Source organism: Macaca nemestrina, chromosome 1, assembly GCF_043159975.1.
Source record: "Macaca nemestrina isolate mMacNem1 chromosome 1, mMacNem.hap1, whole genome shotgun sequence".
In the NCBI taxonomy this organism is placed as follows: domain Eukaryota; kingdom Metazoa; phylum Chordata; class Mammalia; order Primates; family Cercopithecidae; genus Macaca; species Macaca nemestrina.
In genome coordinates, this window is record NC_092125.1 from 179,869,478 (window position 1) to 179,897,301 (window position 27,824).

Consider the following 27,824-nt stretch of genomic DNA (forward strand, 5'->3'; position numbering starts at 1 on the left):
CAGTGACCCAGCCGGAGCCGTCTCCGGGGCTTCGCTCGAGTTCTTCTCTGGGAATCCTCGTTGCCGCCGGCTCCCTGTTCCACTTGGGGACAGGGAAGAGGCGCACTACCCGCTCCAGGCCTCAGTTTCACCATTCGTGGAAAGGAGGCTGGTTTCGGTGGAGGCGCATTTGGGTGGGACTTCTCGGTAATGCGCCGCGGCGCGGGGGCCTGGGGTCTTCAGCGCACCTGGGAAGGGCGAACCGCTCCTGAGTGAGGGGGCTTTTGCGTGGGATCAGGTGGGTTTGACCTCTGATTGGGCTAGGTGTGGTGGCGCTAACCTATGTTAGAGACGCGGAATCCACGGAAGGGGCAGTGACCTGCTCAAACTCGGCCCCGGGACGAGACGGGGGCCGCTTTCCGCATTCTAACACGCTGTGCTGTCTCCCCTCCCCAGGAGCCCGGCGCGACCCCCAGCCGTGCGCCCCGCCCCGGCGCCATGCATTGCGAGGTGGCTGAGGCACACTCGGACAAGAGGCCCAAGGAGGCCCCCGGTGCGCCCGGCCCCGGCCGCGGCCACGCCAGCCTCGGTGCGCACATGGCCTTCAGGGTCACCGTGAGTGGCGGCGGCTGCGCGGACAGGGGCCCGCGGGACCTGCTAGCCCGGCCTCCCGCACCGCCACCGCGCTCCCACGACCTCCTCCGGCCCCGGAGCCCCCGAGACTACGGTCCATCCAAGGCCGCTGCCGCCGGGAAGGGTGAGTCCGGCCCTGACAACGTGCCTGGCGGCTCCTGTGGAGATTCGGGCTGCCTGGCGTCGCCACCGCGTGCTCGGGAGAACTTAGTGGAACTTTCTTCTGAGTTCCTCAGTTTCTCTCTTATTGTTTGGGACTAGCTTGTCAGTCTGAAAGTATGCCTGCTTTGCGAAGCATCTAATTTAAACTCAGCCCCGTTTGGGCAAATGTGTTTGTAGAAAGCTCTCAGCTTACATAATTTTGCTTCTGTATGTTTCTGATAAAGCTTGCATAGAAACTTGTCAAAATTTTATTATATATGAGGGCGAATAGCAACACATATATTGGTATCTGTTTCTGAGCAGCTCAAGGCATAGTTTGAAGTATTTCAATCTTCTTAACTAACAAAACCCAGAGGCCTTTAGCAAGATCTCCTTTTGGGACCTCAGTTTCCCCATCTGTCAAGTGAGGAATTAATTAAACCAGATGATTTCTGGATTCCTGAGGGAAAATTTTCTGCATCAGCAATCCAGCCTGGGTCACGTCCTAACTTAAACATGACTTTTCTGTACTTGGTGCTTCGGCAGCCTAGTCTTGGATCACAAGCTCCTTGGCAAGCCCCTTCGTCCCCCAGTGAAGCTGGCCACGGGAAGGTGGAGGTCCCAGCATGGCTTATGGGCTCAAAGTCAGAGATGGTGCTGGGATTTTCAGGAACACGCTCTTCTCATCACAGTTAATTATTATTGAGTCATTATTTATGAGTTTCGTGCTGACAGATAATTAACCAGGAATTGGAGAAATTGTTAAGATGCCGTGTCCTCGTCCTCCCCGTTTTTTTCCCTTAGGGAAAACCAAGGCTTTGGGGTTTGACTATCGGCATTTGGGACCTCTTGGTTCTCTTTCCAAATGATTTTCAAGGAAGACAAAAACAGTTTGGGTTTTATGGTTATAGGCACCACTTCCTAGCATCAGCCCCACAACTCAGAAGAGGTAGGCAGCCTGCTTTTAGAGTTGAGAGCTCCTCGTGGATCAAAAACAGCCAACTCCCTGGTTCAGGGATTAGTAAAATGAAATAAACATAAGCAGTTTTTTTCTTTTTTAAAGAAAACACTCGACTTTATGAGAGAGAACTATTTCCCATCTCTTTGTTTTAGATGCCAGCCTCTTTTTCAAGGGATAGAGATAATATTTTAGAAGGACAGATACAGTGGGGAGGGGCGGGAAATGCCTGCAGAATGTTATTGCTGGAATACACACATATGAGGTCTCTTTTACCAGAGAGGAGCGCTGTGCAGCGAGACATGAGTAATGTTTGCTGCCGGGAGCTCCCTGGCTTGCCCGGCTCCATACACAATCCTCCCTTAAATAGATACCCTCCTGCAACGTTCTATGTTTAAAAACATCGTGGCTGTCATCTGAAGATCGAGTTCTCTGCAGACCTAGCGAACAACTCTCCCGAACATAACCTTTGTTCCACGCTATGGTGAGATCTTTCGTCTGGGGGCTTTGTGTCCGATCATCCTACTTCCATTCCCCCTAACCCCAGTTATTTTTGTGCACACCCCCAAACATGTCCAAAATAAAAGATCTTCAAGTCAGGATTACATTTGGAAAGGGCAGAGGAGAATAAAGGGATGGGAAGAAGAGCCTCTTTGTTTGTACCTTAAGCTGGTCTCTCTGGTGAAGCTTTTTTCCAAGAGGTTTCACAACTTTTCTTCATAGCCTCCCAGTGAGGCTGGTGTGGTGGGATATAACCCACTCGTTTGAAGGGTGAGGAAACTGAGGCCTGAACGTGGGAAAGTGTTTGGTATGTGTAGGGCAGGGGTTAGGGAAGCCACAGCTCTATCCTAACCTGGCCTAGGGAGAAAGAGAAGGCTCGGTCCTGGGCTTGGAGAGTTTTCCCTGCTGGCCTCTGTGTCGCTGTAGGCAAGCTTTCCCTCAGAGTCCAGCCACCAAGTGGCCCGAGACAAAATCAGCTTCCCCCCAGTTCTTCAACGTCCTTAAAAATGCTGCAAGGAAACGGCACCTTCTTGCTGCCCCTACTCCTACCGAAATAGTCCCCAGACCATGTAACCCTTTGATTGTTTGGTGTCTAGCTCCAAGTTCTCAGGCTTATTGGAAACAGACAGAAATACCAATTGAAAAATACGTATTGACTGTGCTGGGAATTGTGAGACCCCACCATCTATGATCTGTGGGACTTGGGGGAAGCAATTTCACTCTTCTGAGCCTTTGGTTCCCTCATTTGTAAATTTACCCTGAGACTTAATTTGCAAGACTGATGAGATCATTAGTGATAAAGAGTGTGCAAGGGCCACCTCAGTGCCTGGTTATTTTTAGGATTACTACTGTAACGTGTTTCACATTCTCAACCTCTGGGTTTTCATTTGCACGAGAGGTAATGATGCCTACCTTGCAGGGTAAATAAAACAAGAGTTGTTTTATTAATTCGTGCAGGGCCCATGCTAGGGTCACTGACACTTGAGATAAAGGGGACAGAGTGAGAAGGAAGAAAGGTTACATTTTTAAAATGCTGAATGTGGAGGGCACTAACTGTGGTGTGCTAGCCAGGGGAGGCAGAGAGGTACCAAGCTTCGGGTCTTTTGTGACCACTGCTGCTCAGTGACTGGAGAGAAGACAGTATGGCTCAGCCTGGGGTCAGGTTTCAGATGCTCTGCCGCCTGCCTCAGATAGTCCCTACGCAGAGGAAGAGAGTGGGTTCTTGAATCTAGTAGTTTATCCATAAATGTTTGGGGCCTGTGTATTTGATCTGGAATTGGGAGGCACTGGGATGGTGTGACGTCATGGACTAACATTGTCATCATTTACAATAAGAATCATGATCTGTTTATGGCAGAGTCCCGTTTATCCAGATTCCAAACAGCTGGAGAAGCCAGATTGCCAGATGCTGCATTTTTCTTTCTTATTATTAAACACCCGACACTCTGCTTTTATAAGTCCTGACAAGGAAAGAAGGTAAACATCTGGGCTTTATGCAGGCGGACAGCTTTGTGGTGATGGCCTGATGACGCTTGTTCTCTGTGCACGGTGCTTTACAGTGTTCAGAGCGTGTTCCCATACATGCTCTTGTCTGCCCTCACGCCAGCTGGGCTCTGCCTGCCTTGGGGGCACTTGTGAGGGAGCAGATGTAGAAGACTGTAAAGTGCTAGGCAGATACTAGCTGTTATTAATGTGATTCCCATTTTATAGATGCAGACATTAAGGTTCAGGGATTTGCTCCAAGCTGCAGATAGTAGGTGGCAGTTTCCAAGCTTCCAGCTGCAAATATTTGATTCTGGTTCCACAACTTGTACCTTCTACATGTGTGTGTTGGCAGCCGAGAGCTGGCATTCACACGAAGGCTTTCCGAACGTTCCCAGAGAATTAAAAAATGTATTTTGCTTTTGGTATTTCTACTGTCTCACATCTTTGGGAATTGGTAACTAGTATCTATGCCATAGTTAGAAAATTTTGTAGTTTACCACATAATTCCGTTTGTCCAGAGTTGCTGTTCCCACACCAAACCAGATAATGAGGTCACTATTTAATTGACAGTGACTCACTGGGCCCTTTCACTGTGTGCTGAGACTGGATGCATCCTTGCAATATAAAGGAGGTTGATCACGACAAATGTGAACCCCGCCGTTATAAAAACAGCCATCATGGCTGTCAATGCCAAAAAGCAGTCAGTTCTGTAACTTGGAAAAGAAAAAAAAAAAGGAATTGTAGATTGTGTGCATGGACTCAGGGGGTGGGGGTGGTGGACAGTAAGTCATGATGTTTTGGTGGTACCACCTGGTCGAATTTCTTCATCTGAGTAAGAAGCTCCTGTGATGTTCTGGGGAGGCCTTGGAAAGGCTAGCGCATCCCTAATAGAAAGGTATGAGTGATTTTTAAAGCATTTCCCCCCTCCAGCTCCGGTGGGCAATTTGCTTGCATTTCATCCATTTTAAAGTGCTGGTCCTGCGATCCGGAAATAATCAGATCCAAATTTTTTCAGTGCTTGAAGTTTCAAATAAGGGAGAGAAAAACCTGCTGACCAAATGTCAGCCTCAGTGAGACAAAGAGAAACAAGTATTTGTGTGGGTAAAAAATGAGATAGGAACATGTTGCGTCTACGGTCATAAGAGTTATGTATCCGACAAATCTTTTGTAGACATGTAGCGGAAATACAATTCCCAAAGATTCCCTAAGAATCTCGGGCGGCTAGAATTCCTCTATCCTTCCTGCCTCTCAAGCTCTCTAGAAACTAGGACTTTGTGGGCAAAATGGCAAGGGGACCATCACATGAGATCGTAATTTAATTTAGGCTTAGTTGTTTCTCAGTAGTTTACCTGTAGCGTGCTTAGCTGGACTGAGGTCTACAGAGCTTCAGAGCTGTGACATCACATCGATAGTCTATGTTGCTCCGTCTGTGATTTAAAAATGTCAGTTTCTTTATATGCTATGATTTTTCTTCATCCTTTTTCTGGAAAAAAAAAAAACAAAAAAAACCAAAACGAACCCCATCTCAGAGTTACTCATCTCCCTGCGTTTCATTTGCATGAGAAGCTTAGTGAGCCAGCACACTTATTTTTACAGTGCGTTAAAATCCCATTACAGGCATAAGTGCACAATGAATCACTTAAAAAAATATATTCTTATGTTCTTTGTTCTGAAAGTTGCATAATTATCATCATTTTGTTCGGTTTTATTTTGTGGAGTTTGGCCAGCATACTGGAAGAGGGGAGAAACTAAAGTTTGGGACAGGGTTTTCAATCTGTTTTGGATAGGATTAGGGGAAAGAACAACAAACAAATAAACTTTATTGGGAATCTGACCAGTGACTATCGCTGAGGATAATTTCCCTTGCTTCTCTCAATTGTCTTGGAAAAGAATTCTCTGTTTTCAACACGATATGGTAGTATTTCAGCAACCTCACCTTACATATATGGTTACATTCAAAGTTAAATTATAATGGGTGGTTTGTTAATTTTTTTTTCTAATATAGATTTCAGTTGCAATTACTTTGGACCTAGAGAATTGTGTGGCTTCTTTTCGTAGGGCGTAGTTTATTTTTGTATTTAAAGAAACAAAGACATTCAGTTCAAGGGGGAGAAGAAATGAAACAAAGTCTGCAGTGGGCTTTGAAAACTTGGACTGCATTATGCAAAAAGCACAGCTGTAATACCAGGGCCAGGAAAAAAGACCAAACTCCTGAAATATTTGTGCTGTTCGCCTTCACTGTGCTAATGATTCTAGCAGTTTAAAAATGGACTTCTTGTTTATCAAGAGCCGCTGCCCAAATTAATAGTTTACAATTAAAAAAAAAAAAAAAAAAAAAAGCAAAAGCTTTCAGCATTGGAAGCAAAGTCCAGGGACTGACAGCTGAGTTACTGAGTAAGGAAAGCAGAAAAGACAGGGGAAAAGTAGTTTTGTGGCTACTTTGTTGGTCTCCCTAAGCCATATTTATAAGAAACTGAAAGAAAGCAGAAGGTTGGGCTGGGAGGAGAGAATACAACCCTAACCCAGTGGTCTCAGAGTTGAAAGTCACTTAAAGCATCTGTTTTCTTCTTTTTCCCTTCTTCCCCTTAAACTCCAAAGGGTTATTCCTTCAGTAGGTTTCTGGTGGATCGAGGTGGATTGTGTTAGCATTACGAGCTGTGTTTTTAAAGTCAGCATTTGAGTCAGATGCGCTGAGATGAGACCTTCAGTCCGTGAACTGAATAATGCATTTCCTGGATGGCCTGAATTTATTTGGTGGTTATGGTTGGGCCTGCCTGGAGCTAACACATGAGCCATTGTGTAGCATCTTTGCTAGTGGGCCATGCCCTGTGCTTTGAGCCTTGGTTTTCCCGTCTGTAAAATGGGGAGCAGTTCAGTTGGATGATCCATAGTCCCTGCCTGCTGATACTCGAGATTCCACACTAACTGGGCTGGGAAGGTTTGGAAGGATCTGGGATGTAGGTAGAGGCCACTTTTGTCTCAGACCAGGTTACACACTTGAACTCTCGACGCTAAAGATGAACACAGAAGGGGTGGGGAAGAGGGAGGTCAACTAACCTTTAGTGAGTGGCTGCTCTGTGCCAGGTGAGATGCTTTAGAGACGTGATCACATTTAATTATGCCCAATAGCCCTAGGAGGAAAGGAGGCAATGTTCTAATTTTAAAGATGGGGGGACTGAGGCTTGGAAAGGCAAAGTGATTTGTCCAAGGTTGTGCATGTAGTAAGCGGTAGAGCCTGGAATTTGAACCCAGGTCTGTCTGACAGCAGAGCCAGTACTTGCCTCTGAGAATACACCACTCTCCAGGACCAGCTTCTTAAACCCAGGTGGTGGGAAGGAGAGGATGTGGCTCTAGAGAGCTGAGTGTCCCCCAAGCCTGGAGGAAGGCAGCAGGAGGCTGCAGGGGGCCCAGACAGCCACATCCCAGAGCAGCCCTTTCTCAGTCTCAGCCAACAGGCTGAGGTGTGACTTACAGGGGACACTCTGCCTCCGTAGGGCACTGCTCCTCTCCCGCTTTGGCACTAGGGAAAGGAGAATGTTCCCAGTGACTCAGGATCCTCAGGAATCTGGGGTCTGGAAAAGGACTCTCTGAGGCCATGGAGGGGGCCCCTAGGAGGGACCGCTTCTCAGAAGCAGTGGCAACTCCCATCCTGACTGGTTATTGCAGGTAATAGTCCCTGTTTGAGCTTTTCTTGCCATTTGGGGAGATTCCTTGCCAAGGCCCTGGTCGTAGTCTCCCCTCTACGGCTTTCAAAGACATTTGTTGGATGAGAATTCCTCAAGATCCCCACCATGCCTGGTTGTAGAATACGTGCTTCCCTGAGCATGTTGGGTCAGGGATCTATTAAACAATTATTTCTTGTTAAACACTTGGTGGGATGAAGTAGGGCTTGGGAGGGAAAATAGGCTGGGGATCAGAGTGAACTTGAGAGTTTGCTTGTGAGAAATGGGTCTTTTGTGTCAAATGATGAATGAGCTAGATGAACCCCTATGGAAGGTAAAGGTCCCACGGCTGGTCGCATCTGTGGCCTTGCATGTGCGTTCATGAGAATGTGTACATTCGCACGTGCGTTCATGAGAATGTGTACATTCGCAGGGAGTCATATTGATTCTGAAGATGGACTGGCAGAAGCCGTTCTGGTCCGAGGAATTTTTGCCTTCCTTCGTGCCGCCGTGTCTGAAGGGGAGTGAATGAAGTACAAGGGATGGCCCTGCCTGCCATGCAGCCCAGCCTGTTCCTATTTGTGTCTTTTTAGCAACCAGATTACTCTTTTAGATGTTACCTTTGTTTTTAAATAACAGGTTTGCTAGAAATCAGGCTTTAGCAAGAAACCAGGGAGTACTATAAACCTGACTTGAAAAATACAGAGCCCATTTGCTGTTTTAAGCTCTCCGGAGGGCTGGAGATTGGGTTTATTTTGGAACGCTGCTGGACTATATGAATTACTTCTCAGAGGGTTGGGTATTTAATACCTAGTAGAAGTTTGTGTAAGAGTTGATGATGTATTTTGCCGACTTTCCAACCCTGTAAATAAATTACACGTGCCGGCAGAGGCTGCCAGGATCCACTGTGTCAATTGAAGCTTAATTTTTATCCTAAACCACTGAATACTTTTGTCCTAGCAAGCAGAGAAAGTTACGGAGTTTTGCTCGTCAGTGAGCCCATTCCAAGACGACGGTTTAAAGAGCCTGAGAATAGGCCTCCGTGGAGTCACTGATTTTGACACCGTTTTCGGTGGTTAAGTAGCTTCAGCAGTCTCAAGTCCAACCCTCAAGGCAGAGAATGATAATATAATTTTAAGCGTATCGTAAAAATGAAACTCAATCATGTCCACTCCCCAAACCTGTCTCACTCCCCATCTCTCTGGAGAAAACGGCTGTAATTGTGTGTTTCATCTCAAGACTGCCTTTGCATTTTATCTTATTTGAGTGCAAAGCCCAGGTAATAACGTTGGCATTTCCAGCGTGAAACAAAATAGGGTTTCTAATTTGGAGACACTATTAAATATTTTATGCTTCAACCAAACGCAATTCTTTTTTCCTATAATAAGTTTAAATATTAATTCTCTGGAATGTCAGATGCCTAAAGCAAGGCATTTAGTGATCTGCAGTTTCAAGTATCTTGAAGAAGGTTTATGAAACAGGATATTTCACTGTGAGGGATGAGCAGTGTGCTTCAGAGATATCTGAATTCAAGGCATCGTCTTCTGATTTATTTTTTAAAGGGAAAAGGTCGTAAAATAAGTTGCTTTATGTGCTGATGGATTAAGTGGCTTAGGCTGAAATAACAGCAGGAACTTTACTGTTTTTCCCCGTTATATTTTAACAATGCTTTTTGGGGGAGGGGCGTGCGTCTTTTTCCCGCCTGCTTGTCTCCTCCCCCTGTTCCCCCCCCCCCACACCAGCCAGATGGCTTTAATTCTAACCAAATCCCATGCTGAGGCCAAATGATTGATCAAACAGTCATTTGTACTTACGTAGCGCTCTTTGTGAGAATATCTCCGTGCTAGGGCTTCTCGCTGGGGCAGGCTCTTCTTTGGGCCTTCAAACAGATGATTTCAAACAGATCGGGCGGCTTGGTGAGGAGGGGTTCATGGGTGGATGCGGAGCAAAAATCCCAGACCTCAAGTCCTTAGAACTTCTCGCTTAAAACCTTTGCGTTACTTCCCATCCCTGACAGCAGGGATATCCAAATGTTCTAAATATAAGGACAAAAATCTTTCCACTGTCCATGTGATAGCAGCTATACTTTTAGTTATCTCTTGAAGCAGAATATACCCAATGAGATTTAGGTAACTGCTAATTTAAGGAACTCTTTTAAGTAGATATGTACTTTACCACATCATCTACACATCTGTAGAGACATCAATTTGTCCTACAGATAGTTCTTGGTACATGCTTTAAAGATCTTCTGTGAAATTACACTTGGCATGTAGATTGACAGCCAGCTGGCCCATGGGAAAAATCTGAGCCCTTTGATCTGGCATTCAAGGCCTTCTTGCAGGGCCAGTTCCATCTCTTGCTGATGTCTACTCGCGGCAGCAGACTTTTCCTTAAATGCAGCCTCAGACCTGGAATTTACTCTTTACCTGTCTTTCTTTCCTTATAATCTGTGGGCCTCTTTTTATTCGTCTTTGTGCCTCCTTAAATCATTTTTGGAACAAGTGGAAAAATAGATAATATTCAAAGATTCATCTTTGTATTCTTGTGTCCAGCACAAAGTCTGGCATGAAGTTTGTATCTAAGAAGTGTGTAGAGTGCTGATTGAGGGCATGGTTGTGGAACCAGTCCACTAAGTTTGAATCCTGGCTCTGTGTACTAACTTGGGGACCTTGGCAAGTTAGGGAGCTTTTTGGGTCTCAATTTTCTTATCTGTGACATGAGGATAATAATAGTAATGACCTCCAAAGGCTGTTGTGAGGGTGGAATGTGTTAACACATGTATATGTGCTTAAAAACAGACTGGCATATGGTAAATGCTCAATTAATCTTGGGATTATAATAATTATTATTATGACTACCATGTAAATGGTAAACAGAACCTCTAGGAAGGGCTTTCGCTCCCTTCCATTCCACCAGATTGACCCTACTGATTCTTTAAGACCCAGCTCAAATACCACCTCCTCTTCGAAGTCTTCCCTTTCTTTTGCCATAGCCCTGCTCATACTCTATGGCAATTTCCTATTTACTTATGTGTCCTTGAAGACAGGGGCAGAGTGTCATTATCCTTGACCCTGTATGGCCAGCACAGGGCTGGCTCCAAGTGAGTGTCCAGGAAGTTTGGGAATGAAGTACAGCCCAGTCTCTGCCCTCAAGGAGCCTGTAGCCTGTAAAGGAGGAGCTGTGTTTGATGTTCTCGTTTTCCTGCAAAGTTGAACATATGGTAAGCTCTCAACACATGTGAGATGCCAGTAAATTTCTTTTTTTTCCTTGCCCTGTCTTATAGTGCTGAGATGCCAGTAAATGCTACATGAGTTCTCACATGCAGATACCATCATGTTTCTTTCCAACACTGTCTTGAGGCTCTTCAAAATAAGGTCTGCCCCTTGATTGCTAGTGACCCTGGGAGAGTCTCCTTACTCAGCTGGGCCTCCCTCTCCCCCGCTCTGGGAAGGATTGGCTTCAGGGCTTGCAGGCTCTTTGGTTGCAAGCCTTTGGAGTGGCCAGGTCAGGTGGAGGAGCTTGGGGCCTGATGACTGTCCTACAGTGACTGGCCATTAGCCTCTTGGCCAGGATTGGCACTTTCTGTCACATGCTCATCCTCCCTTTTAGACGAAGCCCCACGTACTGTGACATGCATCTCATCTTGTGGCTTAAAGAGCAGCTACGAGTGGTTGCTACTCATCTCACCCAGATTTCTCTAAGATGAAGAGGAACCTTGGACCAAATGTTGGAATTGAGAGCTGGGAGCCAGAGGATGGTAGCTCTTGGTGACCCTGCTGGGGTGGTGATTGCTGTCCACACCCAAGATCTCCACTCCAGGACAGGCTTAGAGGCCCTGGGGGATGTATTGGTCTCATGGCCCTTCTCTGGGCACCATTGTGGGCTTTGTAAACTGTAGGACTTTCCAGAAATCATATTATTAATTCAAGCCCCCTTTGGGTAGATGGGAAGACTAAGATTCAGAGAGGCCATGTTACTTATGCGAAGGTGGCCACATGGCTTTTAGAGTCAGAACTGAGTTTGGATCCTGACTACCTCACCTGCTAGGCCTTAGGCGAATTTGTGTAACTCTGAGCCTCAGTCTTCCTCATTTGAAAAGTGGAGATAGTTCCTGTCTCATGGGTTGCTAGGGGGATTAAGATGAGTGTCTGTAGAACACATAGCTCAGGGGCTGGTGCACAGCAGGTGTGTCCCAGAGGTGAGCTGTGGTTGTTGGTCTTTGTGAGTGGAGAGCTGGGCTAGGTCCCAGGCCTGACTGTCTGACGTTGTTTCTCTTCTACACTGTAGTACTCTATTCCCAGACCCTGCTTTTTAATTATTTTTTGGTGTAATTCCAAGAATAAGGACTTTGGGGTCAAACTGAGGCTTGAGCTGCAGAGATGGAGGATGCAGGTCTGGCTGGTGGGCCTGGTGGTTTCCCCTAGGGCTGGGGGAGATTGGGGAAGGAGGAGGGTGTGGGCTGCCTCAGTGCATCTCTCTGACAGGTCCTGGCCCTGGGTCAGTCTAAGATGCTTACTCAGCCTGTGGTGTCCAGTAGGATGGGGGTTGTCTGTGGAGTGGATCTGGATGCACACCCCCACCCCTTCCCTGGTTTATTGCGCTGGGAGTTGCTGTCAGACTCCAATATCCAGAGGAATTACCTTGATTCTTCCTCTTAAAACCTGTAATGCCAGGACTACCCTGTTCCGAACCCACGTCCCCATGCCTGCCTGGCCCTGCAGTAATGTAGCGGCTTCCATCTGTTGAGTCCTGCTGTGAGTAGATGTCCCACGAGGCCATTTAATTCTTTCTACATTCACTTCTTGCACAGTGGGTGTTAGCATCCTTATTTTACAGTTGAGAAAGCTGAGGCCCAGAGAGGCTAAATGATGTGCCCAGAGTTCTAGAGCTGGTAGGTGTCAGCTGCTGGCCCACCTGCCCCTTCTCCACACCTTGCCACCTATTGGACCTTTCATTAAGGCCTCGGGTCCAATGTTACCCACTCAATTACCCACTCATCACAGTCAAAAAACTTCCTCCTCCAGCCAGAATTAACCTGTCCCTCCTTCATTATCTGACTGCCATTTGTCATTTTTCTCTCATGAAAGAGTCAGGCGTTCCAGATGCTTGCATTCATTTTTCCCTTCCCCATGAATCTGTGGGCTTCTTGGAGGCAGGGTATGTCGTGAACTCATCTCTGCCTTGCTGATAGAGGATAGAGCAAAGAATAGAAAGAACACAGGACCCTGGCAGAATGAATCTGCCTCTCTCCAGTCAAGGCGGGGCTTCTTGGGAAGTTCTCGAAGCAGATTTTCAGTACCGCAACCCAGAGTGACTCTCAATTTTTGAGCCTCAGTTCCCCATTTTAAAATGAGAGAATGATCCCTGTCTGGCCAATTGTTAGGGGCAGATGGGATGAAGTATGTAGAATTAGCCTGAAAACTGGAATGGCTGTACCTGTGTTTGGCTGGTGGTTGGTTGGTTCATCCATATTTATTGGATACCCGCTATGCTTCCAGTGTTGGGTTCTGCCCTAGGATACCATGGAGAACCAACAGATGGAGTCCTTGCCTCCTCGGAGCTGGCAGCCTGGAGGAGGGTGTTTGCAGGTTCCCCCTTCAGGCTGGCCGGGTCTCCAGGCCTCTGTGCGGCATTACCACCTTATCATTTGCTGTCTGTCCTAGGCAGACTCCAGTTCTCCAGCCAGTCTCAGCCTCATGACCTCAGACAATCTCACCAAGCCTTGGTCTGCTGAGTTATGGAATGGAAATAGGTGCTTGCTCCCCTCGCCAGGCTAGCGTGAGAATCAGTGAGGTAGGGTGGGAAAGGGCTCTCTAGGTGGCTAACTTGGGAACTCTGAGGACAGGTTAGAACTTGAGTTTGCAGACCAGCCCTCTAGAGGACAGTGGTGGACACAGAGTGTTAAATCCTGGGCATGAGGACTGCCTTGGGCAGCCCTTTTCTTGCACCTGTTGCTGATTCTGGTGGCTTAAGCTTTCTTCTTGGAGTAAATACCTACTCATTGTCTCAGGCAATACAGGCCAACAGCTTTCCTCTTTCAGCAAGTCTGCAGGGTCTCTCCTGTCCCAGCCTCATACCTCTCCCTCCCTACTCTTCCCATTCCCACTCTCCATGGCTCTGGCTGCTATGCACTCAAAATACGGAAGAGCTATTTGCTGGGGTGGGGTGGAGACAAGTAAATTCCCAGTGCTTGTGGCTGAGCAGGTGGGGCTGTTGGGGGTCCTCCTCCTCCTATTCTTCTTTCTACTCCTCATTTTTTTTTTTTCATTATCCTACAGTGATCAATTGAGCGCTGTTAGGCACTGGACCAATCATCTTTTTAAAAATGAATCATCTTAACAGCCATGCACCTGTAGTCCCAGCTACTGGTGAGGCTGAGGCAGGAGGATTGCTTGAAGCCAGGAGTTCAAGACCAGCCTGGGTAACATAGTGATATTCTGTCTCTACTTTTAAAATTTAAAAATTAGCTGGGTTGATGGTGTGCACCTGTAGTCTCAGCTACTTGGGAGGCTGAGGGGGAGGATCACTTGAGCCCAGAAGTTCAAGGATGCAGCGAACTGTAATCAAGCCACTGTACTCCAGCCTGGGTGACAGAGTAAGACCTTATCTCTAAAAATAAAAGATCTTGTTTAATCTTAAAACTACCTTGTGATGTTTGCTTTTCCACAAGAACACTATGGCTATTTAGATGAATTACAATTAAATAAAATTAAAAATTTAGTTTCCCAGTCATACTAGCTACATTTCAAGTGCTCAGTAGACACATGGCTAGCTAGTAGCTACCATATTGGAAAGTGCAAATATAGAGCATTTCTTCCATCACAGAAAGTTCTGTTGGACAGTGTTAGTCTAAAATATCATTCTTTAATGTATTCCTCAGCTGTTTCCTGACACTCTTATCACATGCTAGAGTCTCTAACATCCTTGGCCTCTACCTTGGGGAGCACCCACTTGAGAGGGTGGGCAGATGGCCATGGACGTGTTGAGATGGGGCTGGCATGCCGGCTACCAGGCCTGCCTCCTGTTGGAGATACACATGTGAGTCCTAGGGTCTGTCCTATTCTCAGAGTGTTCATAAGACATCACTGACAAGAGAGATCAGGGCAGTCTTCCATGAGAGGTGGCATTTGAGTGGCCGGACCAGGTTCCTTCGTGCTGGTTGCTTAGTGGGGTAGCTCCGAGCCAGCTCATCCCTGGAACTGGAAACATGCTGACAGTGCCCTGAGCAGCAGCTTAAACGGGAATGGCAGAATATTGGTTTATTCTTGTAGGTTCCTGACTTTTAAGAAATTACTTAGTTTTCACTCCTAGTCCTTCTTTGGGAAGTGACTGACCATTTAAAGGTAATTTAATTTAATACTCTTCATTTGTTCCACTCATGTAAGTACTATATACCTACTGTAGAAGCTTTGGAAACTATAGAAACATGGAAAGATGGAAATAATACTTGCTCAGAATCTCAGCCCCAGTAATGACTACTGTTTACATTTTGGTAGGTTTCTTTTCAGTCTTTTTTCTGTGCTTGTCTGTGTATTAATATAGTTTTATATCATTGAGATCATTCTGAATATAGTCTTAATACTTACATTTAAATTTAAGGCCAGGAGTGGTGGCTCACCCCTGTAATCCTAGCACTTTGGGAGGCCAAGGCGGGCGGATCACCTGAGGTCAGGAGTTCGAGACCAGCCTGGCCAACATGGCGAACACTGTCTCTACCAAAAATACAAAAATTAGATGGGCGTAGTGGCACGCACCTATAATCCCAGCTACTTGAGAGACTGAGGCAGGAGAATTGCTTGAAGAACATGGGAGGCAGAGGTTGGCACTGCACTCCAGCCTAGGTGACAGAGTGATACTCTGTCTCAAAAAAAAAAAAAAAAGGTAAATAAATAAATAATAAACTTAACATTGAACATAATAAATCTTTTCTATGTTATTAACATTCTTTGAAAGATTCAGAAACATTACTTTTTTTTTTTTTTTTTTTTTTTTTTTTTTTTTTTTTTTGAGACAGACTCTCACTCTGTCGCCCAGGCTGGAGTGCAGTGTCACAATCTTGGCTCACTGTAGCCTCCACCTCCCAGGTTCAAGTGATTCTCCCGCCTCAGCCTCCCTAGTAGTTGGGATGTGCCACCATGCCCAGCTAATTTTTGTATTTTGAGTAGAGATGGGGTTTCACCATATTGGCCAGGCTGGTCTCGAACTCCTGACCTCAGGTGATCCACCCGCCTCGGCCTCCCAAAGTGCTGGGATTACAGGCCTGAGCCACTGCGCCCGGCCTACAATTTTTTTTTTTTTTTTTTGAGATGGGGTCTCACTGTCGCCCAGGGTGGAGTGCAGTGGCCCAATCACAGCTCACTGTAGCCTCCACTTCCTTGGGCTCAGGCGATTTCCCGCCTCAGCCTTCCAGTAGCTGGGACTGCAGGCACACACCACCATGCCTGGCTAAATTTTTTGGTAGAGACAGGGTTTTACCATGTTGCCCAGGCTGGACTTGAATTGCTGGGTTCAAGCAATACTCCCACTTCGGCTTCCTGAAGTGTTGGGATTATAGGAGTGAGGCACCACACCTGGCCCGCATATTATGTTTTATTAAATTCATTGAAGTATTTTGAATAGACGATACATTAAAATGATCCAAAATTTGGAAAGTCCAAAAAGGGTTCTTAGGGAGAGCCTTCCTCTTCTGTCTTTTGTCTGGCCTCTCAGAGATAGTTTATGTGAATACAAACAAATATGTATATATATTACTTGCATGTGCATAATAGTTCAGAATTTTCAGCTTTCCCCCAGTAAAGCTAATGCTGCAGTGAATATCTTTATGTAGTAATCTTCATTTGCGTTTCTGATTATTTTTGTAGGATAGATTCCTAGAAGTGGAAATTACTAGGCTACAGGGTAGTGACATTTAACACATATTACCACATAGTTCTTTGGGAAGGGTACTGATTTTCACAACTGCAGGCACTGCTGTCTCAGAGAACTGTATCTTTACCAGTGTTTCAGCATTTTCCTAATTTGAAGATGGTATTGACATCTGGTTTCATTATTATAAAGTTATTAGTATAGTCAAACAGCTATTGTGTGTTGATTCAGAGTTCTTATCTCCTCTTTTGCAAATTGGTGTTTATGTTGGGCATCTGAATATTTTACTTATAAAATTTAAGAATTGGCATTTTTAAAGTGCTGTCATTAAGGATGTTAATGCCTTCGTTCATCATATTTGCTACTAATATTTTTGAGTCTGCTGTCTTAATAAGTTTTTTATGATGATTTTGAAATAAAAAGTTGAATTTTATGTCATATTTCCAAGATTTTATTTTGTCTTTTCCCTCATTGCTTTCTTTTTGTCGTTCACCACGTCCCATCATTTGTTATTATTACTATTTGTGGGAGCTTGTTTTATTAACATTCTAAAAATAAACTTTTATTTTTAGCGAAATAATGCCAAACATGGTTTTTTAAATCACCTAATAAAATAAGGCTTTAGAGAGAGCCCCTCCTCCACCGTCGCACTCCAGAGAGGCAGCTGCCTTTGGCCAGGGCTGCTGTGGTGCCCACCTCCAAGGGGCACCAGGTGTGTGGACCTGGGTAGCACAACAGCCCTGCCTTCGAATCAGTCATTTTTTTTTTTTTTTTTTTTGTGGCATTTTCTTCCATACATCTCAGTTACAAAAATAAAAACAGTGGAAGCTAAACTTTATGTAGCATTTATGGTCCAGGCTTGCTTCAGGTGCCTTACAAATATAATTCCTTTCATTCTCCCAGCAGCCCTAGGAAGGAGTTACTGTTACTCTCCCCGATTTGCAGATGAAGAAATCAATGTGGAAGAGGAAAGGAATTAGTCCAGGGTTACGCAGCTGGTGAGTGGTGGAGCTGGGATTAGGCCACCCTAAATAAGATTTCTGCTCCTGTTCCTGGATCAAGTATACTTACTGTCTACTGGCTTCCTATTACGGTAGATGAGGATTTAGTTCTCTTTTTTTTTTTTTCTTTCAGTCATTCAGTAAATGATTTTTATTTATTTTATAAAAAATTTATAAATAAAAACTTATTTTATAAAAAAGTGATTTTTTATTTTTTCCTTTTAGTCATTTAGTATATTTTTACTGAGTACCTACTGTGTGCCAGAAACTTTTTCTTTTGAGATGAGGTCTTGTTTTGTCACCCAGGCTGGAGTGCAGTGGCATGATCTTGGCTCACTGCAGCCTGGACCTTCTGGGCTCAAGTGATCCTCCCACCTCAGCCTCTAGAGTAGCTGGGACTACAGACTGGCACTACCATGCCCAGATGATGTTGTATGTTTTGTAGTAGTGGAGTTTCACTATGTTGCCCAGGCTCAGAAACTAGTTTATTTCTTTTTAAAAATTGATACATAATAGTTGTACATATTTTTGGCTCACATGTGGTATTTTGATACATGCATACAATGTGTAATGATTGAATTGAGGCAACTGGGACATCTATCACCCCAAACATTCACCCCCTTTTATATGTTGGGAACATTCCAGTTCCTCCCCTCCAGCTATTTTGAACTATTACTGTTAACTATAGTCACCTTACTGTACTACCAAATGCTAGATCTTATTCTTCTGCCTAGTTTTGTACCCATTAACCAACTTCTCTTCTTTTTTTCCTCCCCTCACCCTTTCTAGCCTCTGGTAACTGCCATTCTACCCTCTACCTCCATGAGAACAACCTTTTTAGCTCCCACGTATGAGTATGAGGAACATACGATATTTTTCTTTCTGTATCTGGCTTGTTTCACTTTACATAACGATCTCCAGTTCCATCCATATTAATGCAGATGACAGGATTTCATTCCTTCTTGGCTATAGGCAATAGTGCTGTAATAAACATGGTGATGGTATCCTTTTACTATTATTATTATTATTATTATTATTATTTTGATAAGAGTCTTGCTCTGTTGCCCAGGCTAGAGTGCAGTGGCATGATCTTGGCTCACTGCAACCTCTGGCTTCTGGGTTCAAGCAATTCTCCTGCCTCAGACTCCTGAGTAGCTGGAATTACAGGCGTGTGCCACCACCCCTGGCTAAGTTTTGTATTTTTAGTAGAGACAGGGTTTCACCATGTTGTCCAGGCTAGTCTCGAACTCCTGACCTCAGATGATCCACCTGCCCCAGCCTCCCAAAGTGCTAGGATTACAGGCATGAGCCACTGTGCCTGGCCTTAGATATCCCTTTGATAAACTGATTTCCTTTCTTTTGGATGTATGCACAGCAGTGGGATTGCTGGATCATAGGGTAGCTCTAATTTTAATTTTTTGAGGAACCGCTATACTGTTTTCCATAATGTCTGTCCTACATTCCCACCGTGTCTGAGCATCCCCCTTTCTCCACAGAGGATTTAGTTTTCTTCAACCTCCACTCCACCCCCATCTTACTCACTGGCACTACCCCTCCCTCCTTCCTCCTGCCCCAGTTGCATCACAATTCTTTGGGACTACTGGGACTATGTGTAATGGGGTATTAATGTAGGCATTGTGGGTCTGGCTGAGTCCTAAGACAATGGATCTTAACAGTAGGTATTGGCCACTACATTCCAAAGTAGGACTTCAGGTGTGTAAACTCTGATTTTGAGATCCTTTCCTGGCTTACGCTTTGAGGACATGAAAGGGTTGAGGTGGAAGAGCCCACAGAGAGGATTTCTTCAGAGAGAATTGTTGAAACTCTGACGTTTTCTTCCCTCATGCCTGGTGGGCAGGGAGGGAATGCTTTTTCCTTACCTCAGCTCAAGAGAGAAGGGCTTTAAGAGGATCACTCAGAGAACTGGGCACAGCCCTGGAAGCTGAGCAGTGACTGCATTTGATCCATGCCTGGAAATACGAAGCACAAAAGGCTGTGGTTGGAGCCCCTGCTTGGTGGCAGAATGAGGAGAGGCGGCTGCATTGTTTCTGCCAATGATAGGGCAGAGGCTGTGTTCAAGGGACCCGGGCGGTGGTCGTTTTCAAACTGATCCTGCCCAAGGGAGCTTCTTGCCAAGTAGAGGTGAGAGGCTGGAAGTGTCCCACGGGATGCATGAGGGTGCCTGCCAACCAGGGGAGCTCCCTGGGACCCCACAGAAGTGGCCCAGGGTAACACAGTGGGCACTAAGCATCCAGGTCCACAAAGCTCCAGTGGACAGAGTCAGGGGTCTGAGACACTGACCCTGGCAGGCCCAAGGGGAGGGGAGAAGTCTGATTGTACATGAAAGTCAGACGAGATTATTAATCTGGACAGGACATCTCAATTACTAAGATGAGACTGTTCTTGGGACTAAAAAGAGTCTGGGCGATTGTTTATGGTCTAGGAATGATCCACAGAGTTAAGGGAACTTCCAGACTTCCACAGGCTTTATAGGAGTAGGGGGTGGGGATGGGGGACACGTCTGCAGATAGAGTTTTAGAAAGGACAGTGGCAGTGGCGTGGGCTGGGGATGGTAAAGCTGTTTCTGTAGCACCCTCTGGAGTCTACTTTTTCAGCATGGTGGTTATGTTTGGAACAGGATGTCAAATCAAGTTGTGCACCATCAGAACTTTTCCTTTCTACTACAATTTTTTGTTTTCCTGAGGTTACATATGACGTCTTTTTTCATTTGCTTAGTTTTATTTTTTATTTTTTTATTTTTTTTTGAGACAGAGTCTCGCTCTGCCACCCAGGCTGGAGTGCAGTGGCGTGATCTTGGCTCACTGCAAGCTCCGCCTCCCGGGTTCACGCCATTCGCCTGCCTCAGCCTCCCGAGTAGCTGGGACTACAGACGCCCCGCCACCTCGCCCGGCTAGTTTTTTTGTATTTTTTAGTAGAGACGGGGTTTCACCGTGTCAGCCAGGATGGTCTCGATCTCCTGACCTCGTGATCCGCCCGTCTCGGCCTCCCAAAGTGCTGGGATTACAGGCTTGAGCCACCGTGCCCGGCCTGCTTAGTTTTATATTTTATATTTTATATGGGGCTGTTACCACTCCCCCACCCCGCTACTCCGTCAGTCTGTCAAATTCCTGTGAATCATACTTTCCTGAATGTCCAAGTGCATCCGGTTCCCTCAGTTCCATCTCTCCCGTACTGCAGACTGGTTTAGAGGTGTGCATCCACACCTTGCTGACCTTCCGAGGCTTCTCTTCAAAACTCTCCTGTGCCCCCTGGATTCTGGTTTACTATACATCACAAACTGACTGATTTAGGCAGAGAAGAGATTTTGTTAAAACGATGCTGAGTGACTCTCAGAATTTTCTATAAGACTAGAGAACCAGGCTTGGAAAACCGCATAGCCAAGAATCTTATCCCAAATCCCACCACAGGGCTGTCCAGTGAAAATGCTGCTGGGCCCTGGTGCACAGCTTGCATTGCTGCTGTAGTAGGGGCTGTAGCTGACTTCTCTGTTGTCATCTGTTCCAGAGTGGACCTGAGCCATCTCTCTGGAATCATGGTCTGGGGTGGATGCTTCGCATTGGCAGAGCCTAGGTCATGTGCCTGTACCTTGGCTACATGGGAGGCTTGGAAAGCAAGTTTTTTTTTTTAACTTAAATTTTGGTGGAGCACCTGCTCTGAGTTAGGCACTCTTCTAGATGCTGGGAAGATAAGCAAATAGGCAAACATGTCTGCACTCACAGAGCTTACATTCGAGACAGGGGAAGACACTGTAATCAAGTAAACAAGGTAAATATAAAGTTTACCAAATGATGGCACAGGCTATGCAGACTATGGAGAGAAAGCAGTGAAGGGAGATGGAGGCCTGCTGAGTTACAGTGCAGTCAGGATAGGGTGACATTTAAGCAGAGACAGAGGATCTGCAGGATCTGACATTTTCAGTGACTGTGTGTATGTGTGTGTGTGTGTGTGTGTATTGGGTGAAGTGGGGGTTTTGCCTTATAAGGTGAATAATTTTCCTAGTAGAAGAAGTGTGTTCAGATGCTAGGCACCCCCCAAAAAGGCAAATGTGCTTTGCATTGTGTTTTCCTTCTTCTTGGTTTAGCCCCATAATTTGCTGGAGTGTATCCTGCAATGGCTTGGTGAGAAAGGTGGGTAGGTGTGTATGTCTGAAAGTGTTTCATTACTGATGGATAGTGTGGCTGGGTAATTTTAATAAGAGTGAATCTTTAAATGTTTACCATGTGCCAGGCACTGTCATCACTGCTTTACGTGGATTAATTCATCCTCACATCAAAGAGGTGATAGAGATTATTATTGTGCCCATTTTATTGATGAGGAAACTGAGACCCAGTGAGGTAAGTACCTTGGCCGTGATCACAGCTGGTAAGTAGCAGGTCTAGGATTTGAACTTGGGCCATCTGGCGTCAGGACGGATCCTGTCAAGAATTTTGAAGGAAAATCCCATTGTCTTCCAGCTTCCCACATTGCTGTTGAAAGTCCAATGCCATGATGATTTATGATACTTGCTCTAGACTCTGCATTTCCTCCACTCTACCCCATCAGTTTTTCTAGATGGTTTATGAATTTTCTGTCTATCTCTGGTGTTCTGAAATTTTCTGTTGATGTGGGGTTTTTTCCATTCATTGGGCTGGATACTTGGCGGGCCCACTGTTTCTGGAGACTCATGACCTTCAGTTCTAGACAGAGTATTAGTTCTTTGACATTTTTTTTCATATAATTTCTCTACTACTGGTTTCTAGAAATCCCCCTAGTTGCCTGTTTGGCTTTCTGTATTGATCCTCTACATTTCTTAGGTTTTTATAATACCTAGCTCTTTGTCTTTTTGATCTGTTTTCGGAGAGTTTCTTTGACTCTTTTTCCCATTTTCTTTTTTATTTTAGTTATTTTTAGGTTGCAAAAGCACTTTCATGCATTGTGCCTCCATTTATGGATGCAATATCTTATCATACCTCTCTGAGGAGATTTTTAGGATTTTAAACCATCTTTTTCCTTATTCCCTGTGTTCCTATTTTCCATTCATTTCATTAGAGTTCCACTTGTTGATTGTTGTTGTTCCTTTCAGGTTGAGGGTTTTCCTCACATGCTATGATGACTCTCTGGCCATACGAGGATGTCAGAGCTACTGACCCTCCCCTTTCCCCTGATGGTCACCCGCTTGTCCTCACTTCCTTCCTTGCCTAGCTTAGTGTTCATTATGATTACACCTCCCCAAGCACCTTCAACCCTCTGCCTCCCTCTCCCTCTGTTGTTCTCACTGTTGGGCCCCTACCCTAGTTAAGATCGAATCGCCTGTAGCTTTCTGTCAAATGGCGCTAGAGGAGACACACAGCACCCTAAAAGAGCCCAGTCTGTATCTGGGAGTTCAGAGCTCTGGCAAATACTCTCCAAGCCTTGCCTCCCGCTTCTCTGCGGGAGCTGGCAATGCCCCTCCTCTATCAACAGCCAAACCATCCCAGGGCTTTGCATCCACCCTCCTACTTCCTTGGAGACTGTGACTGTGTGCTTCTGCTGTGACCTTACCTGCAGTGCGACTCTCGCCCTCTCCAGGGGTCACTCCTATTGGCATACAGCTGTGCTCTAGGACCTGCCAGCTCAAAAAGCAAAGCCACCATGCCTTCCTGCAACTCATCCCCCTCCTGCCACTGCCCCATTCTCCACTTCTGTTTGCAGCCTTCCTTCCCTCACTTCCCGTTCTCTGTCCTACTCAGTCCACCGACTGCTCTTGTCAGGTCCTCCACGGCCTCCATGGGGCCAGATCTGGTCACCCTGTCTGCCTGTATCTCACTTGTCCTCTCAGTAACATTAGGCACAGTGACCATTCCTGGTGGGCCCTGGCCGTCTCCCTGCACCAGCAGCCCCTTCCTGCCACCCCCTGCTGGCGTCCCCACCTCAGTCCTGAACCTGTGCACACTGCCTGGTCTGAGTGGTTGCAGGAGTCTCTTCATTGGTCTCCCAGCTGCCACCCTTGCCTCTCTGTGTTCTGTACCCAGCAGCTGGTGTAAATGCATATTAAGATGTCAGTCATTCGACAGCGTCACTGTTGAAAGCCCTCCATCTGCCCTCTGTTCTCCTGCCCTGGCCTCCAAGGCAGATGCAGTGTCCCTGCTTGTCCTCCACATGACTCTGCCTCTTTTGCCACACTTGGACCACACTGACCTTGCACTAGGGCCTTTGCATGGCCCATTCCCTCTGCCTGGTGTGCTTTTCCAGCTCACCTGCCTACCCTGGTAGACTCTGGACTTTTCTGCTTACATATCACCACCCAGAAGGGCCTTCTCTGATCACCCTGTTTCTTTGTGTTATTTTACTCAAGAATGCAGACTTGACCAGGCACGGTGGCTCACACCTGTAATCGCAGCACTGTGTGGGGCTGAGGTGGGCAGAATGCTTGAGCCCAGGAGTTTGAGACCAGCCTGGGCAACATAGTGAGACCTTGTTGCTACAAAAAATAAAAAAATTAACTGGGCCTGGTGGCATGCACCTGTAGTCCCAACTACTTGGGAGGCTGAGGCAGGAGGATTGCTTGAGCCCAGGAGGTCAAGGCTGCAGTGAGGCATGATTGTGCCATTGCACTCCAGAGTGAGACTCCGTCTCAAGTAAATAAATACATAAATAAATAAAAATAAATTTAAGAAAAGAGTAAAGACTTAATTTTAAGAAGGAGGACTCCATGGGAAGCAGGCCCTGCCTAAAGCAGTGCTTGCTGTACAGTGGGTCCTGACTCCGAGTGGGTGGCACATCCATTGCTGCCCCTGTCCATCTCAGTGATGGTCACACTGGGTGTCCATCTCCCCAGGGAGCAGGGCCACACTTAATTCATCTCATCTCAGCACGGGGCCTGGCACAGCCTCTAAAGAGGCTTGGCCACTATTTGTAGGAAAAAATGCACTTCTTGTTAATCTCACGTGAGCCCTAGTTTTGATGCTGCCAGCAGCTGGTACAGTGAAAAAGAAGGGGCTGCCAGGAGTCAGATCATCGTGAACCGGAATTTTCACACTGTCTTGAGGACCAGGCGGGCTATTTTTGTGAGATCTCTCAGTTTTCTCTTCTATGAAATGGGGTTGATAATCCATGTCCCAGCTCCTGGTAAGGCTCAGGTGAGATACTGGGTAAAAAAGTACTTACATTTTTTTAATACAAAACTCCAATAAAAGGGTATTTGCATAACTCATTCTGCAGTTGAAATGCAGTTACCATTTATGGAGCACCCCTGTGCTATAATCAGGTGCTGTTCTCATGTTTATGTAGCTCATTTAATCTTTTCAACACTCTTGCGAGGCTTCTGGTAATTTTGCAGCTGAAGGAGCTGAGACTCAGAAGATGAATGACTTGCTGGTGATTCTTGGAGCTTGTGGGTGCTCTGTTTTCTTAGGCTCAGCCCAGTCTCCTGCTGACTTTGGACCTTGTTTGTCTTTCTAACAACAAAACCCCAAATTGCTGTTTCCGGTTTCTTTCTTATCTTTCTTCACTTAGTAACTTTGTGGAGAAGGGGGAGGTTGGAGACAGTGGAGGGAAATGGGGAAAAGGTGTTAGAAATTGCCCTGTCCAGCGACACACCCCAAAGCTGGGGCACAGATGAGGCCCTCAGGGGGCTGGGGTGTCCTTCTGTGGGAGTCTGTCTACACCCTCTGGATTAGCAAATGGCTTTCAGGGAGAGTTAGGTACCATCTTAGGAGCTATCCCCACCCTGTTTTAAAAAGTCTTTTCTCCTTTATCTCTTTCCTTTACTTCTTTCTTGGTCTCTGGTGTGCCTCTCTCTCTCTCTCTCTCTTTTTGAGGTAGGGTCTTGCTCTATCACCCAGGCTGGAGTTGCAGTGGTGTAATCACAACTCACTGCAGCCTCAGCCTCCCGGGCTCAAGTGATCCTTCCACCTTAGCCTCCTGAGTAGCTGGGAGTATAGGTGTGCGCCAGTAAGTCCAGGTAGTTATTTTTTTAAAAAAATTTTGGCAGAGATGGGGTCTCACCATGTTGCCCAGGCTGGTCTTGAAGAGACGAGGTCTTACCGTGTTGCCCAGGCTAGTCTTGAAGAGATGGGGGTCTCACTGTGTTGCCCAGGGTGGTCTTGAAAAGATAGGGTCTCACCATGTTGCCCAGGCTGGTCTTGAAATCCTGGCATGTCTCTGTCTCTGTTTACATTTTGTCACCTCTTCTTTCTACAGTGTCTCTGTTTCCTTCCTTTTTAGTGTTTCTCTTGATACTGTCTCTATTTCTGACTTTCTCTTTTTTCCCTCTGCATCTTACCTTGGTTTCTGTCTGCCTCACTTTTTGTCTGTGTTTCTTCTTCCTCTTGGTTTCTGCCTTCCTGGGTCCATATTCACATTTGGGCTCCTTTTACCTGCTATTTCTGGCAGTGCCACGTTTGCAGTTGTGTTAAAGGGGAGTCCATGTTGTAGCCCACCGCCAATGATGGCTCTTACCTGCACCTGAACTGCCTAGAAATCAGAGCCTGGGTAGGACCAGACAAAGCCTCACATGATCAGGTCCTGGGGCACTCGGGAGAAGTGCAGGCTCTGCGAGCCACTTCTACCAGCCTTATAGGTGGGTCTGAGAACCACCCCACTGCCTGTGACCTTATTCAGTTAGGGGATGCTTGCTGACCTCTCCTTTGTGCCAAGTCCTGTGCTGGGCCCTGCCTTCAAAGGACTCCTGATAAGGATATGGATTCAGAGCCTGCTTGTTGTGACCAGAGCTGCACAGGTATTACCAGTTGTACACACAGGAGACCTGCAGGGCCTTTATGAATCACCTGCAGATTCAGGCTTCTTGGCAGCAGGTTGCTGGAGCCCGGCTTTGAATGATGAGGAAGCCCTTTACTAGATGGTGAGCAGGGAGGAAGGCATTCTGGGACCTTGCTATCTAGTGTGTGGTTTGTGGACCAGCAGCATTGGCATAGCCTGGGCGCTTCTTAGAAATGCAGAATCTCAGCCTCAGCCCAGACCTACTGTATCAGAATCTGATTTTCACAAGGTCTCTGGGTGATTCGTGTGCGTATTGAAGCCTGAGAAGCACTGCTTTAGGCAGACTGTCTGTGCAAAGGCCTGGTAGAAGGGAAAGAGCTGGTGTGTTGGGCAGTGGGGAGGAATTTGGTGTTGCCAGAGCAGAGAAGGGCCAGAATGAAAATTGGATTCAAACAGTGGCTGAAAGTGGCCAGAATGGGCCAGAAAAGAAGATTGGGCTCAAATTGTGCTGGGACTTCAATGACTCTCTAAGGATGAGAACAGAGCTGGGGCATTGCCTGCTCCTTCCCAGAACCCAGACTCACAGACCCACAGGCTGCCATGCTAGTGAAGGCCTGTAGCAATCATCAGGCCCTGCCTTCCCGTTAGATGAATGGGGAAACTAAAGCCCAGAGATCCCAGGTGACTTGCTTAAGGCCACACAGCAAATCAGAGGAGGGACTGGACTCCAAACCCATGGCTCTGTGACACCACAGCTAGTGCTCTTTTGGGAAAGTGTTATGTGATAACAATGACTGCCACTTGTGAAGGTTATGCTGCATGCCACACACTGAACCAAGAGATTTCCATTGGGCTATGAAACAGTTCATTTCCCTATTGTGATCTCCATTTAACTGACAGGAGACTAAGGCTCTGAGAGGTGAAGTCACTTGCTTAAGGACTAATAAAAGAAAAAGCTGTGCTCTGAACTTAGCTTGGCGGGCCCCGGGGCCTGAGCTCCCTGCTGTGCTCTCCCCACCTGGAGGAGAAGCAGACACAGGTCAGCTTGAACCTGGAGGCAGCAGGAAGGCACAGAGGCTTTTATTTGTTTGTTTATTTATTTATTTACTTGCTTATTTATTTACCTTTTAAGTTTTACCTTCCTTTTTTCTTTTGTTTTTAATTGACACATAATGATTGTACATATTGATGGGGTCCGCTGTGATGTTCTGATACATGTGTACACTGTGTAATGATAGAGGCTTCCACGCAGGGCAAGGACATGGTTAGGCCTGGGCTCCGGGAAGATCACAAAGGTGTGGTGGTCACCAAGCGCTTGGTGTGGACTCGGATGAGCAGGTTCCTTCCTTAGTTGACTCATCTGTGGGGTTTGCATGGCAGTTCCAGTAGAGGGTCCGAGGGTCTGTTCTGTGTCTGACTTCGGGTGCACCGTGCTGTGACTGTAGAGGTGCTGGTGGGTGGCTTGGCCTTGGACCCACCAGCATTTTCCTTTTGACCTGTGATAGGGTGTGAGTGGTTTCAGACTTGGGGTGTGGGGTATGGGTGTGTGTCGTCAGAGAAACTTAACTTCAGGAAGGCGGAGGGGTGGCAGTTCTGTTGGGGGAGGGGCTGGTCAGCCCCTCCAGCTTGGCCACCATCGCTGACTCCTTCCCACATGTGATTCTGATTAGGGGGCCTGTGTAAAAGTTACCTAAACACCACTCTAATTACTCTGTTTAGGAACATTCACATGCGTGGGAGGGTGCCTGGCACTGGCTTCCCACATGTGCTGGGGGTCTGCGGGAGGCACCACGTTTGCACGAGCGTGACAGGCCCTGTGTCGGAGCTTCACGGCCACCTGGGGCCGGGGAGCCTGCAGGAGGAGCTCGGAGAGCGCGTCCCTGGGGTTCTCCCGCCCTG

General features: G+C 46.5%; 1 protein-coding gene across 2 annotated transcripts in view; it reads left to right on the forward strand.

Annotated features, from left to right (window-relative positions):
- Nucleotides 1-406: 406 nt before the first annotated feature.
- Nucleotides 407-27,824, forward strand: part of LOC105495086 (GLIS family zinc finger 1) — a 233,185-nt gene continuing 205,767 nt past the window's right edge. The window contains exon 1 of one of the 2 annotated variants that reach the window (XM_071092726.1): nucleotides 407-736. In XM_071092726.1, the coding sequence (XP_070948827.1) occupies nucleotides 478-736 (259 nt within the window). In that variant the 5' untranslated portion in view covers nucleotides 407-477. The remainder of the gene's footprint in view (nucleotides 737-27,824) is intronic. The other variant, XM_011764269.3, reaches the window with a different exon arrangement.